General features: G+C 41.6%; 1 protein-coding gene across 1 annotated transcript in view; it reads left to right on the top strand.

Annotated features, from left to right (window-relative positions):
• The window catches only part of MYO1E (myosin IE), a 76,489-nt gene that overhangs the window by 15,020 nt on the left and 44,492 nt on the right, over positions 1-16,977 (top strand). Inside the window, 1 exon segment of the mRNA XM_054272948.1 lies at positions 15,401-15,544. Coding sequence (XP_054128923.1) covers positions 15,401-15,544 — 144 coding nt within the window.

Below are 16,977 nucleotides of genomic sequence, written 5' to 3'. Positions count from 1 at the left end.
CTGGGCTTTACCTGATGCTCTTCCATGCAAGTGGTATGTAAATCAACCCTTGCTAAACATTGAGATTTGACAGGAGGAAATTGCAAAGCACGATAGCTGCAGGCTGCCTCCTGTTCCTCTTGCTGTGTTTTAGTAGGAAAAAAAATTATTCTGGCAGCCAGACATTGCACAAGGAGTATGCAGAAGCACATCTGCTTATCTAACAGTCTGATTCTTTAATCTACAGATTTTAAGAGATGTTTTCATTAACTGGATGAGACATGCTTAGCTGCATAACATAGTTGTTCAAATTAATGTTTTGTGAGGGAAAGAAAAAGGCACAGGCAGATAACTGGGATGGTTGAAGATCATCACACACATGCCTGATGTGTGATGTCTTTTTTCATTATATGATACATAGAACTGTGTGTGTTTTGTAGAAAACAAGCTTTTCTCTCTGATGGGCTCGGGTTTATTTGAAGTATGGTGACTACCCTAGATGTATGTACAGACTGGAGAGTGAGAGGCTGGAGATGAGCACCATAGAAAAAGGGACCTGGGCTCTATCCCTGATGGTGAGCTGAACATTGGGGCAGCCACGAGGGCCAGGGGGCATCAGGCCCAGCATCAGCAGCTGGACAAGGGGGGGAATTGTCCTGCTCTGCTCTGCATTGGGGCAGCCTCACCTCCAGTGCTGGGGGCAGTTCTGGGCACCACAATATTGAGGTGTGCGAGTGTCCAAAGCAGGGCATGAAGATGGTGAGGAGCAGCTGAGGGCACTGGGTCTGTTCAAGCTGGAGGAGAGCTCACTGCAGGTACAGCCTCCTCGGGAGGGGAGGAGGAGGGACAGGCACTGATCTCTTTGCTCTTGTGACCAGTGACAGGGCCTGGGGGAATGGCCTGGAGTTGGGTCAGGGGTGATTTAGTTTGGACATTAGGGAAAGGTTCTTCACCCAGAGGGTGGTTGGGCACTGGAACAGGCTCCCCAGGGCACTTGTCACAGCACCAGCCTGACAGAGTTCCAGGAGAGTTTGATCAATGCTCTCAGGCACATGGTAGGATTCTTGAGGATCTGCTGTACATGGAGCTGGACTTTTGTGTACCCCTTCTAACTCAGGATATTCTGTGATTCTATGGCTTTAGAAGAGATTTTGAGAATGGGAATTAGACTCCCAAACCTGTGTTGCTCAATGACCAACCTCAGAGATTCAAATCCCGCCTGATTTACCAAAAGGGCTGAAGCATTCCTTGTGTGTCTTTGCTTCCTTTTCCAGCACTGCCTTAAGTCCTGCAGGGCATGGTCTGCTCTTGGTGGGCCCCACTGACCAACAGTGCTGCTGCCCTGGCAGGATGGAAGCAGTAGGAGATGATGTGGCTGAGAACTGTGAGCTTGGCCTGACTTCACTCCTGGTTTGCAGCTGCCTCTGAATGTTTCACTAATGTGTGAAAATGTGAGAAATGCAATCCAAAACCAAACAGACTTTCAGTAAGTTAAACTGAAATGAAATCAATAGACATTTGAAGTATTAGAATAAGGTGCTACAGTGCTGCATATAAAAGCTTAACTGGAAACTGTGAAGTGGGGTTATTCATCTACCTATTAAAAAGCCAGACTAGATGAGGCATTCCAGTGCACAAAGGCTTTGGGTTATGTTTCTGCATTTAAATGCAACAGGGCCTGCGGTAGGGACTAGTTTGTGTTGTTTGTAAACAGTTTACAAATTTTAATAAAGAACAGTTCCTGCCGTTGTGTTCTTTTTTATTTTGAAAAAATGTAAAGAGAAAATCCTGAGGTTTTCCTTAACATGGGGGATTCTGATAGCTTTCATTAATGGCGTTATTAACAAGGAGTGAGTTTGAAATACTAAAAATTGTACTCTCCATGGCAGCATAGCAAACAGTCACAGATTGGTTTAGCTGCTGGCAGCCTTCACGCCTTGTTTGTTTAAAAAAAATCTGGGTAAGGAGTTCCTCTGGTGTTGTTGGATTTGGACTTAATGGACTTAGTTTTGTTGATACTCTCTTGTCTGTGTTTGTGTAAGGTTATCTTGGAAGATATTTGAAGATCCAGCTCTATAAGGAGGGGAACAAATTGTTCTTCATTTCAGTGGGACAGATTAGATGGAATCTGTAGCATAGGGTTTCAGTGAGTATGTGAAATGTGCAGACAAGGAGGAAAACATAAGATGTGTAGATTGTGTCCTTTTTTTACATTTATTTTTTTGAAAGGACACTATCCTTAAAAACACATAGACTGCCTCAAAATTGTCTTTTTTTGTCCTGATAGTTGGCCTAAATACTTTTTGCAGAAGCAAATGGTTTTCTTCTCAACAAAACCTTACTAGGCATAAATAAAACTGGCAAGTTATTACAGATACCTGGATATTTCATGATTCTTTGTTCTTTTTTAATTGTGTGTTCATAATTAGAAGAATATTGGTTTTGAAAGCCTCAATGAGTTTCAGTATTTTAGGTATTGAATAATTCATTATGAACTTTGTTTACACACTGTTTGTGTCTCAAAGAACCTCAAGCAACTTATTGAAAAAAGACTTTGCCATATTCCTTTATTCAGAATTATCCTCTGGTTAATTACACTTGGCAAAATCTATGTTTATGTAGAGACTGGTATTCTGCTGAGCCTCAGTGAGGGATGCCTGAATTCAAGTCAGGATTGGGAGCTGCCTGCTCTGGATCATGCTAGGGAACCCCTGAGCCCTGCAGAAGCCAAAGGCCAGCTGAGGCAGGAATGAATAGTGCTCACAGGTCAAAGGGACAAACCCAGGCAGCTGGGTAGCAGCAGAATAAGAGATTGAGCTTGGGCAACTTGAAAATGGAACAAAACTCTTGGTCCCTTCCAGCAACTACAGTAAAAGCCCTGGAAATGTGTCTGCAGGTTTAAGATTATCCAAATGCTAATACAGCATGTTCAGCCCTTAGTCAGCACAGGGGAAGCCTGCAGAAAGTGTCAGTGTTTTTTAAGAAGTTGGTTTTGGCTTTGCTCCTGGAATGCTCCCAACATTTCTTGTTTTCCTTCGGATTCTCGTTCTAACTTAGGGGTGCCGTAGTGTTTCTAGGTCAGGTGTGGGGAAGGCAAAGGAACAAGTGTGGAATGAAACTATATTGGAATGATTTGTCAAAGCTCATGAGAATTCTGCACAGAGGAGTTAGAGACCAGGTGAAGTTGAAGTGCATGGTAGCTGTTCAAGGAGTCTGTGTGTCCCTGTGTGCCTGGCTCCCAGCCCTGCTGCTCAGTCAGGGCTGTGTGGCAGCACTGCAGCCTCACCTGGTGCAGCCTAGAGGCACAGCTACTGGCATTGCACTTGGGCTGCTCTTTCAGCACGCCACTTAAAATTGTAATTCTGTTAGGCAAGATGGAGTCAAAGGCAGCATTTATAGTGTGTACTCCCATGGTCCTGATGGAGTCATAAGGAGTATGTTGTTTATCAAGCTGTCACGTAAGCTTAGAAAAAAACTGTTCAAGTGCAAGTTACTTTGTAAGCCAGAACTTTGTTTTTAAAGAAACACAAATTTTGCATGTAACACGGAATGTAGAAAAAGGTAAAGTTGCTTTATGGGCTTCACCAAGGTAATGAATTGCAGCAGCCAAAAGTTAAAGGATTTTGATAATCTGAGCATCTCTTCATGTCCAGGTTGTTTAGGATGGAGGGAATGAGACACTATTCGCTGAATAGTTGTCCTGTCTGAATCAGAATATTATGCTTAGGTGAAAAAGTAATTCAATTGCCTTTAGTTTATATTTTAATTCAATATTATTTCAGTTCATGTGGGTTTGAGTCAGAGGTCTGAAATTGAATGAGTCCAGAGGTTGAAAGCAAGGTACGTCACAAGCATTTAAGTTTAATGTGGGTTTGTGTAAAAGTGCTGCAAGCCAAAGTCTTCAGCCACAGTTCAGCATTTGAGACTTAAATAGTTTTTCTCCATGATTCCAATTTTGAAGCCTTGTGATTTAGCTTGAATTGCACCTGTTCTGGGTTTTCATGATGAAGTTTAGCATTTTGCTAAACACATAGAAATGGGAAATTAAAGGGAAAAGAAAATGCAGCATCACACTGCACCACTACAGAGGTTCTTTTAAATAAAACCAGTGTATTATCTGCAATGGTCTGCAGCAGTTTATCCCTTTATCCTCAAAGCTGACACTTGGCTTTTTACTTGGCTTCCCCTTTAAATCGTTGGAATCTTATGTATATTTATGATGCTGATGCTGAATTGCAAGGTCTAAAAGACATTTGAATTTGATTTTCTGCATAATACTGCCAAGTCAGTGATAAAGTTACAGGTTTTTGTGAAACAGCTTCTTGGCTAGCATCTGTGCTCAGAGCATAATTATGCCAGTACAGTGTCTGTGAGACTGAATCTAATGCATGTCCTGATAACATCAGTTTCTCCTAGCAAATGGAGGAAGAAGGATAGTTTGTAAATAATGTGTTTGTTCACATCTCTGGTAGAAGCCTAGAGTTACAAAGATAGCTAGATGTCCAAATTAATTTTTTTTTAGCTTTCTTGGTTTGGGAGTAATTTGAATGCTAGATATGAACATTAAACAGTCTCACATACTTAAAATAAGACTGAGAGGAAATGGCTGTTTCTGTGTTAAAATCTCTTTCATAGACCAGTAGGAACTATCATTTTAGCTATGAAGTGAACCTCTCCCCAGAGTTAATAAAAGAGGAATCCTGGGGAGGCAGAGATCATACACGTGTTGGTAATATACAGCCCAGATAATAACCATGAAGGCCAGGCCTCCTAGCTGTTGATGGTTGTCTTAAAAAACATTGGGCCAGACACTTTTTATGTATTTCCATTAATGACTGTGGTGTTCATCAGAGTGGAATGAATGCTTCATATCTGCAATGTGTTTCTATGCTTCCACCTTTCTGGGATATCAGCTTCACTGACAGAGTGCAGTGAGCTAGAGGAGATCAAGTATATTGATTGTTAGTTTAATTTTCTTGGGTGACTTGTGTATTATTCTGGTAATATGAAAGTCTACAGAGCCAGGATATAAGCCTAATACAAATTAGAGTAAATAATTTGAAGCATAGGATTTTAGAGGAAGAAGTTTAGACAGCTGTATGAAATCTTAAGCTAGCTGGGTTAATTAAAAAAATGTTCAGAGAGCAGCATTCTTGTCATACAGATTTAAAAGTTACTGTAAAAAGAGCAAGTGAAGTAAACTATCATATTGATTAAAGTACAATAAGCCAGTTATTCTATACAACTGGAGTGTTACATGCTGGTTTTTAAATGTATTTCTTATCAAAGCTGCCCTGGACTGAATAGTCACAGCTGCTTTAGAAGACTATTGAAATGACATATATTAGCTTTATGGATAATGTGCATGTGGAAGATGATCTGGTTATGAGAATCTGTCTCTTGTGGACATTGGACACTCAATGGGACCTGCTTGCCTTGGCATAATTATTAAAGTAAAAACCAAGCTCTGACAAAGGATGAATGAAGCTGTACATGGGTTGCCTCCTGGCAGAGGTGACTGAGAAAGTGGATTAGTATCTGCTTGAGAATTCTGCACAGTGTGTGAGATTTGTTGGGTCTGATGTTTACTTCTTCTCCCAAGATTTTTGCCTCCTGTTGGTTTTTGATTAACTTTTTGGCGGTTGAAGTGAACTTGTAAATTTGGTTCATTGGCAAGATGTAACGTATTCCTGAGGTGGAATGCTCAAGTTCTTGTTTGTATTTTTGTAATAATTAACCAAGGAAACATTTGTATCTGAATACACTGAAATAAATATTAAGGTTGGATTATTTTGAGGTTGAATTAAAGGTTTAGTCAGCATATCAAATAGTCTTATTTCCCACAGTGTCTGAAGTAAAATCTGGTTTTTGCACGAGTATCAAAACATGACAGCTCATAAAAGGGACTCGTGTTGGGCCACATGCATGTTACCACCCAGGTACAGACTCTGCTGTAGGTGAGTGAGCACCACTCCCTGAGCCTTTCCCTGCTGCTCCCAGTTTGTGCTGCCAGAGGTAAACAGGAAGCTGCTGCACTCCTGGAGCCTTTACTCCCTTTACTCAGCACTCTGTGAAATTAAAATAAACATAGAAAGCAATTTTTGCATCAGAACCTCCCCCAGTGCAGAGCTCCTCCTGACCCCCCAAATGCTCTCCTGCAGCCGCTGTCCCGCGAGAGGAGCTACCAGCTCCTGAGCCCTGGGGTTATTGCTGTGAAAAACACCAATCCTTGTTTTTAATATTTTAAACGTTTCATAGTAATAAAACTATTAATACAATTAGAGTAATAAAAATGCGGACAATTTGAATTAGGACAATATGAGACAATAGAAGCAAAGAGTTACGAATGTCCGGGTACCTCTTTCTGGGCAGCACAAGCCCGAAAAAGGAGCCCCGTTAACAAAGGATTAACTCTTAAAAACAACAGCCTATTGCATATTCATACACCTCATACATGATGCATAAATTCCGTTCAAACTCAGGATTCTGTCTGGTCAGTGTCAACTTCTTCTTCTGAATCCTAACAGCGCCTTCGAGGTGGGAATAAGTTCATTTCTTCTGATAAGAGGGCAATAAATTCTTTTTCTCTGAAACATTTAGGTGTCCTGTGGCTGCTATCTCACTGCAAGTCCTTTCTTAAAAAAAGTATCCTACATAGCACAGTTTCTATTTTAACATTTTTTATAACCTAAAGCTATATTTAATACACTACCTAAGAGAATTAATACAGCATTACTTTCTAACATAACACATATAATATTAATTTTAATATTTGCCAAAAGCCAGTCATAAAATACATGCATTTTTCACACACAGCTCTCACCAAACATGAAACCAGACGTTCTTGAAGCCAGTAACTTTGGAAAATCCTGTGTAAACCTAACAGAATGCATTGGAGTTCTTCAAGCTCTTTATCACAGGCTCCACCCTGGTACACAGAGCAGTGATTGTCTTGTCCTGCCCCACTCACCCCCGTTGAAACTATGCATAAGGAGGGAAGATCAAAGCAAATACCTCCAAAATAGGTGAACTTGGAACCCATGACCACGCTAATGCCCAGGTTAAGAATTAAGCAGTTGACTGCATATCTTATTTGTGGTATCAGAACAGTTAAATGTTACAACTCTGAGCAGTGCATAACACTAACAAAGTTTGGTGATGTCAGCACAAAGGTGCTTTTTGGTACATGCTGTTGAAAAAAGTCTTGGCCACAGTTTTCTGCTGTGTTGCAGCTTTTGCAGTTTCATCATGCCTGTTGCAATAAAGTGTTTTTCTTTAGCCTGAACTGCCGCAGGCATGTGACTACATGACAGTCTCCACTTAGAAAAAAATATCTATATTCTCTCTGGTTTGTAAATAAGTTCAGAAAATGGCTTTTTTTTTTTAAGAAAAAAAAAAACAAAAACTGAAAGAGACTCAGCTGTAGTTTTTCCAAATTATTTTAAATTTAGTTGTTATTCAGGGGGATGATTTAGCTAATGCTTATTTTAGAAATTAGTCTTTCAGTTTTTGTGGAATTGCTACATGCTGTTACTCAGCTAAATCAAACTGTTGGCATAAAAACATCTTGTTTGATATTCTTGATTAAAAGCAGTAATAAAATAAGGCCTGTAATCTGCCCAACGTGTTGTGTAGAAATTGGTGAGGACAAATATACCCAACAAAATGTACATGTTCAATAATTGCTGTAATTTAATAATTGCAAAAATGTATTATTCTTTCATCCTTCGATGTTGTCTTATCAGTTTAAACGCTAAGTAATTCAGAAATATTGCAATGCTCTTAATTTGCATTCTGCATAAATTAAAAGCAAAACCTGCAGCTAAAGAATAAGGTAAAAACAATTACTTTTATTTTCTTCATTATGCACTGCCCCACTCTGCTTTCTGGAAGGAGCATTGTGGTACTGGGAAGGGATAGAGGGGAATCTGGGCTGGGCAGCCCCTGAGCTGCAGTGGCAGATCCCTGGGTGAGCTGCAGCATCCATGGCTTTCAGCATCACTGCGAGCTGCCATCCCAGGATTGTCGCTGGGGACTCCGGGGGTGACCAGGCGTTCCCAGGAAAACCTGTCACGGCATTGTCAGCTGGGGATGCTGCCGGGGCAGACCTTGGCCTTAGGCTCCCAGGGTGGTGTCCTGCAGTATCGGTGTGATAAGGAGACAAATGTCTTCATTTTCCGGGCACAAAGGGGTCGGGAGAAGGGAGCGGGATCGGCTGCGGCCCTACACAGAGGGCAGTGACTGAGCAGGGAGAAATTCACTGCGGTCATTGGGGCCTGGTGGTCTGAAGCTGGGTGCTAACACCCGAGATTCCAAAAGCTGCCAGGGACAGGGGAGCGAGTGTTGACATCAGCTAGAACAGGACAAGGCTGAGGTTATCTTAGTAATGTAAAAAAATGTGGGTTTTACTTGGTCTGAAATTTTCCCCTGGCACCGGCACAGTGCCGGAAGCCCAGCATCCAGTGCTCCCCTCTGCAGTGCGTGCCGAGATGCTGGTCCCACCCGTGGAGCCTCTGAGTCACATTGCTCTGACATTCCTCCCTCTGGAGAGCATGGGAAACTCCCAGTGGGCTTCAGTTTATTGCTTAGTTGCAGGATGATCCAGGAAAAATATTTTCAGTATTCTGCTATAGCAGAGGCTGTGGCATGTTGTCTGAATCTTCTGACGGAGTTTCCAAACTACGTTTTTCAATTAAAGACCATAATAATTTTACGTGTAAGGTGTTATGATTGCTTAAAGTCCTTTGAAACCTGTCTTTAATGGAGAAGAGTGACGCATATAAAATCTTTATTACACTCAAGGATTGACATAGCCAAAATGAAAATATTTGTTGTAATTTATCTCTTACATTTCTTAAATTGTATGGTAGATTTATACAAATGTAAACTGCATGTACAATTCACAGATCAAGAGTTAGTGTGTGTGAATGCTGCTCAGTGCAGTGACTGCAGTACAGGGGGATTCTGGTGCTGTATATGCACACATATACATGGAATAAAAGCTGCTATTGCAAGGCAGCCAGGGTGTCTCCTGATCCACCAGTCCCAGGAGAGCTTGCTGCTCCTGCCACAAGGAACAAGTCAGACTTCAAACAGCTCCAGAGACTGGTCAGTAAGTGAAGTAAAACAATAAATATCTAAGAGCAAGTCAGCCATATTAAGTTGTTAACAGTATTGCATTTCCTTAGGAAAGGTATTTCTTGGAACCTCAGGACACAGCCCCCCAACAAGCTGTGGGATAAGCAAATAGGAGTTCACAGCTCATTAATTACTTCCCGGTATCTGCCTGCAGTCTCTGTAACTTGTTTCAAAATCTTAGGCACGTTTGCGCGATCCGCCTTTGAGCTCTTTCCTCGCTTATTTTTGTCTGTCATGTGCCTTATTAAAAACAGTATTTCAAAACTTCTAGTGAAAGTTAATACCAATGCAACAGATGAGCCTTGTGGTTAAATACTGAAGTAACTTCTATTCTGGTAGCGTCCTGTTACATATCTGAGAAGAGCTTATCTTAGAAGAATGCCAGTGTTGTTTCTGACTCCTGAAAATGAGTGTGATGTGTAAATCCTGTAGACTCCCATGTTCTCATAGCTCCTGTTGTGTTAGAGTGTGCATTTGCTGTCCAGGTGAGCAGGCTCTGGTTGCTGCCACATCTCCTTCTCCCAGCCCTGGCTGCAGGGAGGTAGAGCCTGGCTGTTCCCTGGCTCCAGAGCAGGAGGCGATGGTGGGGAGCTGCCCTGGGGCCAGGCCCTGCTGGGGCAGCAGCACCTGCACAGGAGCTGATGGGAGCAGGTGTTTGGGCCGCTGGGATCTCCTGCAGCCTGGAACCAGCTCTGGGATCAATTCTTCAGGTCATGTTGGGCTGAATCCAACCCTTTCTCAGAGCAGACAGTGAGAGCACTTGGCTTTTCCCCCCAGACATTTTTTTCTCAGTATTATATTTCCCTAGCTGAGTTTTTTTGGATATTAACCTGCTAGTAGTTTCCATTCCTTAATACATTTTTGGTATTTTTAGTTCTCTGTTTAAGATGTGTATCCTGCTGCTTAGATGCTCAGTATTTTTGCTTTGCTATTTCCTCAAATCTTTAAGCACTGCTTTTCGTCTCCCTTAATATTTTCCTCATGTTAAATTTAAATAAATGGCCTTTTATCTTTGTCCATCTTGCTGCTTCTGCTGTCTTCCTTTAATTTCCTTTCAGAAATATGGTCACATCATTGCAGCCAATAAGTATTTTTTCTAACATAAGATACAAGAGCTATTTTGGAGCCCATTTGTTCACTATAGCTTCTCTGTTTTGATTATCCCAGTCAAGGACCAAAATTAACATTAAGTATTTTTGCAGTATTCTCTGGGAACAGCAGACCCCTTTCATTTTTTAGAAATATGTGAAGGATGCCTCTAAGTGGATTAGAAAAGTTTGCTAATTTTGACAGATGATATCATTGCAGAAAGCCGTGGGTTTATTTTCTTGTTAGCTGGGAAAACTGATACAAATGATGTATGTATGGGACTGGTGATGGGCCTCTTGTGGTAGAAGCATTGATGTCAGGTCTGAAGTTAATAGTGTGCAGCTTTGTCAGTTTTATGACATCTTTGGTTGATGTGTGTGTCTCATTTACTGTTGTGTTTAAATTCTGAGCTGAGGAGGCAAGCACATGCTCCAGAACCACAAGGATTTTGTGCAGTAGTACTGTGTCAATGGAAAAGGGGAAGAAAAGGTCATGCTTGTGATCACTTGACACTCCTGCTCCCTCATGGAGGCTGAGATTCCCTTCTGCACTGAGGTGGGACATTGGTGTTTGCTATTGAAAAAAGCTGTTAGAGATTCAGAGTGGCAATTTTTCCCTTTGTGGGAATGAAGAATGATTATTGATGGCATGTAGGTGGTTGTTGTTTAGTGAGAGTTCTGATGGACAGAGTAAGAAGGTTCTCAGGCACTGAATATACAGTCTCTTCTGATCCCTTGTTTTTAGTGCTTTATTTTTAGAGGTTCTATTTTTAAACACCTTGAAATGCAAAAATATTTGGGTTTTTTCCAGTTAAAAGAAAGAGCCATGCTGTGTCACAACATGGGTTATCTTTTTATAGCTACATCAAATACGTGTTGCTTAGGATAATGCAACAATATACAAACAATAATAAAGGCAAAAATGAGGAGCCAGCAGTTGATACTGTAACACAAGGTGGAGACCAGCAAAAATAAATTCTGTAAATAAATGTCTTCTCAATACTTACTCACTCCATACAAAGCAATAACTGCTTTAACCGCATTGTACTGCCAGTACCAAAAGCAGTGCAGGAAGCACAGGCAGCATCTAGTACATAGGATATATTTTGCATCCTCTTTCTTGGTATTCATGTAGCAGTTGTGTTGATCTGTGAATGAGTGGGTGTTCAGGAGCACACAGGGTGGGAGCAGAGTGGATTTTGCAGGTTCCTGGTGTCCAGGTGCTGAGATGTGGGGTAGCCCTGCCCCTCCTCAGGCTGCGGCTCGGGAGCAGCAGGCCCCGAGCTCACGGGGTCAGCTCGTGACTCGTAAATATTATTCTTGTCAGAGCAGAGCAGATCTAATTTGGAGCCCAAAACAGCAACCAAATGAATAATAACAGCTGACAGGAGCGTGGTACACGCCTTTAATTGCAGCCTTGCCAGTCCAGCCTCCACTCCCTGTGCATCGTCAGATGCTGGGGCTGGAAGCCCAGGAAGAGCCTGGGGGAGGCCTGGCAGCCAGGTTGTTCTACACTGGTGTTTCCACTTCTGTGGCTTTTTGCAGCCTGTTGAGATGTGTTTTTGTTTTAGGGTTGGTTTTTTGGTTTGTTTTGTATTTTTCTTAATCTGCCAAGCTCATCTTTTTGCAGCTGCTCAGGCTTTGTTAGTGCTGACACAGACTTTTATTTACTTACTTACTGTACAGTTAGATCACACCTTTCTCTGAGAAAACCCGAGAGAAGCCAAGTGCCCATCTGCTGCCATCTGACCTGCCTGGCTTGGCCCAGGGCTGGACCTTGGGCTCTTTGGCCAGCTCTGACAGTGTCCCAGGGGAGCTCTGTGGGAGTTACCTGCTCCTGGCTGGGGCTGCTGCAACATCAGGTGTGGGGCAGCTCTGCAAACCTTGTGCTGCTGGCTCTGAAGAACCTTCTGGGACAGAAGGACTCAAGCAGTTCAGGAGACTTGGCCTTGTGTCTGGGTGATTGGTCTGGGGAGGGGTGGAGGGAGAATGTGCTGCGTGCTGGACAGCAGAGGGCAATTAGCAGCTGAGAGAATTGCCCTGAGTGCACCCTGCAAAGCAGGTTCCAGTGGGCACCAGGTAACGAGCTCAGATGTAAGTTGTCTCCAGATTAGAGTGCTGCATTTTTATCTGGATGGTGGAAAGCTCTGGCTAAAAAAAAAGCTTAAATTCTCAAGAAAGATGCAATAAGAACAAATAATTAGTATAATTTTTAAGCATGTAGCCTTGACCTTTGGGAAGTATGCAGCCTGGAGTAAGATGAAGAGTTGCTTTTATAACTGCTATGATGTGAAGCTTTTTCAGATGATTGATTATAGTAAATGTTTATTTTTTTATTTTGTTAGTTTCAAAACTCAAAAACCTGTTGGCTGTTAGCTCGACAAGGTTATAGTACCAGTTGGAAGTGACTGCAGTTGCTAAATTCAGGTTAGACTCTATAATAGCCATTACTCACGCTTGGAAGGGCAAGAACTTGGGAGTGGGTGATGTCCTCTAGACAAAACACTCCCTATTTTGTTGCCCAGAGAAAGAAGTGGTAGTCACTGCACCTAACCATGCCATGGTGTTACCTTCCTGGAGCCACTGTACCTAGCCCTGCCATTGGTGTTACCTTCCTGGAGAAGGAGGAGTGAGACCAAAACTTAACTGTGGCTGCTCAGGCACTTCTCAAGCTTGGGCTTATTTCTAGATCCCAGGGAGAAGTCTGACAATAATCTGATGGTGATTTGCTGCCTCTGCACATTTGAATGTTTTAAAAGGAAAGAGGCAATTCCAAGCTACTAGGAAACTGCCATTTAAACTGAGTTACAGTTTTAATGTGAACTACTTAGTGCCATGACTCTCAGCTGTCTTCTGTGCCACTGCTTTACTGGGTGTTTAGGCTGCTGCCTTCTTGTTGAACCTCTCTCTCTGCATGGTTTGCAGTGTCTGTGGTCTGTGGCTCTCAGCTTTGATGGCTGCTGTGATCAGAGCTGGGCAGGAGTGCAGGGCAGGGCTGCTCTCAGGGCTGCCCTGGCACTGCCCTCCTGCTTCCCTGCTGCCTCCCAGTGCTTTTGGGGAAGAACCCTTTGGCCTTAATCACAGTCAGCAACAGTCTGTGACTTGCATAAAGCTGCTGTTTTGCAGACAGTGTGCACATTTTCCATGTATCCCGTGGCTTTGCAAGCTTTGTGCTCATTGAGCTCACTGGGTCTGGTGCCATGGCTTCTAAAGGGAAGCTTGATTGTTTTCCCAGTCTCATTTCTTACACATTTTCTGTGGCTTACTCCATTATCTGATACTAAACCACATTCTGTATAGCTTTGTGAACAATCTAATTATCCATATTTATTTTGATACTGTACCTTTTTGTCCATCCTGCCAGTTCCTTTTTCCAAGTGTAGTATCACAAGTAAGCTGATGAATACACTGAAGGAAATTATGCTTCTCCATTGCACTTCTGTTTTCTCCAAGAAACCAAGCTTCAACTAATATTTTCAGTCATATGTTTTATGACAATTAAAAAATTGATTCTTTGTTTTCTCAGTGCTTCCAGATCACTGCTTCCATTGTACAGATAGAAAATCAATAAGGTTCACACAAGCTAAGCCAGTTTCAGGTTGTTATCTTATTGAACATCATGTACATACACTTGTGGGCATTCAGGCAAATTGCTGAGTTTGTGTTTTCAGATATATTTACTTCTGCTGTACTATATTTCAAAGCATTCTTTTGCTGTAAGTTTGCCCCTGTTCTCCACTGGTGTTGGCAGTAATGGATCTGCATCAGGGTAGCACTGGCTGGAGGCTTAAGAGAAAACACCCATAAAGCCTACAGCTTCTGTGCTGTCTGCAGTAGCAGGGTTTAGTGGAAGTTAATTTAACTTGAGGTGAAAATCCAGTTGGTTTTTATGTCACTTGACATGAAGCCAAGCTGTAGGCCTGGTGTAGCACTTGGTGCTAGTAAAGTTGTGTGGGTCATTTGCTCCTGCAGAAATGTGTACACACAAAAATTGCCGCTCTATAAGTTGCTGATGTCCCATTTCAAAATACTAATGCAGCTGAAGTGTTCATAGTACCTAAATTTTCTTCTTTAATCTGTAAAATTTTTGCAGAATAAAATGATGCATGTACTTTGTAATAGTAAATTGCTTGTGTCCTGGTGAATGTGACTTGATCCTGGATAAAGTACACCCGAGCAGTGTAGTTAAATCACATTGTTACAAATTGGAGCACTAAAGAATAAGGGGAATTTGCAGAATTGGCATTTTGTTGGCCACATCTTCCTTGACAGTATACTTGATCACTTCTTAGTGTTAAATGTAGTAATTCCAGCATCACTAATTTCATTATTGTGTAAGCAAAAATTAAGTAGAAAGAGGGAAGAGATCAGAACAACATTAGCATTGTCTGCCAGGCTACAGAAAATAGGTTTGGGTTTGGAGAGCAAATTTCTAGCTGAATTAATAGCCTTGATGTCGACTGGATTTAAATCTGTTTGTGGGTGTATCCATGGAACCAAACTACTGTTCAAATCAGCTGGAAGAAAAACACATTTTGATTTCAAGTGGTACAGCATGAAATGTCACATGTTTTAGTAGCATCCTGAAATAGTAGTCTCTGAATGTGGGGAGAGAGTACCTATTTAGGTGTCATTAAGCATGGTGACTAACAGATCAAAAGGGGCTCTGAAGACATGCAGCCGACAAGCTGGGGTACATCATTTGCAGAATATCCCTGAATGTTCAACTGCAGCAGGCTCACTGCTTCCCTCCCAGTAACAGCTTCTGTGCAGCTTCGGCTTAAAAGGCTGTAAAGGATGAGGAATAATTCATTGTGGTGATGGTAATTATCCTCACTGCTAATAGTTACAATGTAGGAGTGTAATTTTTGCATCCTTGGCTTCCAATAGCTGCATCTCAGTTGGAATAATTGGGGTTTTTTCTACTAGGTTTAAAAATGTCTGCCATCTGAAATTCATTCTGTGTGTAGGTGGTCACAAAACCCCCTGGAATTACCTTCTAGTTCTGGAGGGCAGTGCAGAGGCAAATCAGCTGACACCACTTATGGATGCTTTCAGGGAACGCCTGGATCAAGGAATAGAATTCAATGAAAGGAAAACATTTGGGAAGTTGGAATTCAAATAATGGCTTTCAGTTACTTACTGCTGATGAGAAATGTAGTAACCTTTGTGATGTTCATTGTGCTTTCCTGCAGGGCAGCAAAGGACACTACAGATACCACTGGCAGAGCCACAATGTCAAGCACAGCGGAGTGGATGACATGGTCCTGCTTTCCAAAATCACTGAGGATGCCATAGTGGAGAACCTAAAGAAACGATACATGGATGATTATATTTTTGTATCCTTTGCTGGTTTTGGGGAGCCCCGTGCCCTTGCTGAGCCAATGTGACACTAATTATATGAACATACTCTCTTTAAGAAGATTACTCAAGGATGCTGAACATTTTATGTGACACTTCACCTGAGATAACAGAAAAGCCTCTGAAAACATAGCTGATTATGAAGGTTGAAAATAAAATGGCAAAAATTATTTTAAGGTACTCTTTGTAATATGTTGAAGATTGTACCTCTCTATATTTACACGTTGACATGCCCCCTGAAGCCTCCTGAGGTAATGATACTTCTAAGAGCAAGAATGATAGGTGTAAAGTGTGTGTACATTTATTGATATGTTGTCTTCTATACTTCCAAAATTATAATGCTTTCAGAATTGCATTTCTTCTGTCACATAGCCCTGTTTACAACAACTTCTAGAATTGTTAATACTGTGAATCATGGGATGATGGAAACAGGTGAATTTGTCAACATCTGTAAATCTTCAGTGTTCTCACTTAATTTTTTTTCTATGATTAATGAAAATGTGAAAATTTAAATACTAGAACATGCAACCTTACAGGAAGAAAAGACTTGAATACCCAAGGCTTGCTTTTTAAAAAAAAATTCACATGAAAGCAATTCCTTAAGATAAGAATATTCACTATTTCATTTTCAGCTTTTGCAATGTAACATGAGCTGCAGTAATGAATTTGGTAAATTCTAGTCAGTGATGATGTACTAGAAAGTTGTGCTGTTCCTTCTACTTTAGCCAGGTTTTCATACTTCCTAGTTGTATCTGGAGAATAGTTTCCTTGAAGAGCTCAACATATTTTAGCAGAAAGAGGAGGAAATATAAGATCTGGCTGTTTCCATATATTCTTGACAGATGGTCAAGGGCTGTGCAGCAGCTCAATTTAGCAGGGACTGATAGAGGAAAGTTCATGTTGCAGTTGTTTCCATCAGGAACTGCAGAGGTTTCTAATCCATGTGTGAACATGGGTTTGGACCCTCTGTTGAAGTACCACACTATTATTGAAATTGCTTTATAGGAGCAGGATGAAGTTGCACAGTATTTGCCAGACTGTGGTACAGGGACAAGCTGTAGAACCCTTCCTGGTAGGACCATGAGTGCTGTTGGTCTGTGGAGTGCTGCAAGTTCCTTGCAGTGTGTGCAGAGACTTCAGTGCCCTGTGCAGAAGAAAGATTTTTGCTTTTTCTTTTTCATGAAAATAGTGAGATTTTCACATAGAGATGATCTTTCTACTGAAGACAGAATAAGAGTGTTTTCCCAGGGGACTGGTGGTCACATTGAGGGATCAGACCTCCCTTATGCAGGGAGAAAGAATCCTTTTGCAGTTCTGTGAAGGCTTTTCATTCAAAGATGAAGATCATCTCTTGAATATTTGAATTGTTTCTGTGTCCACCCATGAATGAACATTTCTCAGTGCTACATTG

The sequence above is a fragment of the Melozone crissalis genome, unplaced genomic scaffold, assembly GCF_028551555.1.
Source record: "Melozone crissalis strain CALT ecotype California unplaced genomic scaffold, PUWL_Pcris_2 ptg000014l_1, whole genome shotgun sequence".
Taxonomy (NCBI): Eukaryota; Metazoa; Chordata; class Aves; order Passeriformes; family Passerellidae; genus Melozone; species Melozone crissalis.
The sequence above is the reverse complement of the archived record's forward strand: the minus strand, read 5'-3'. Positions and strand labels throughout refer to the sequence as shown.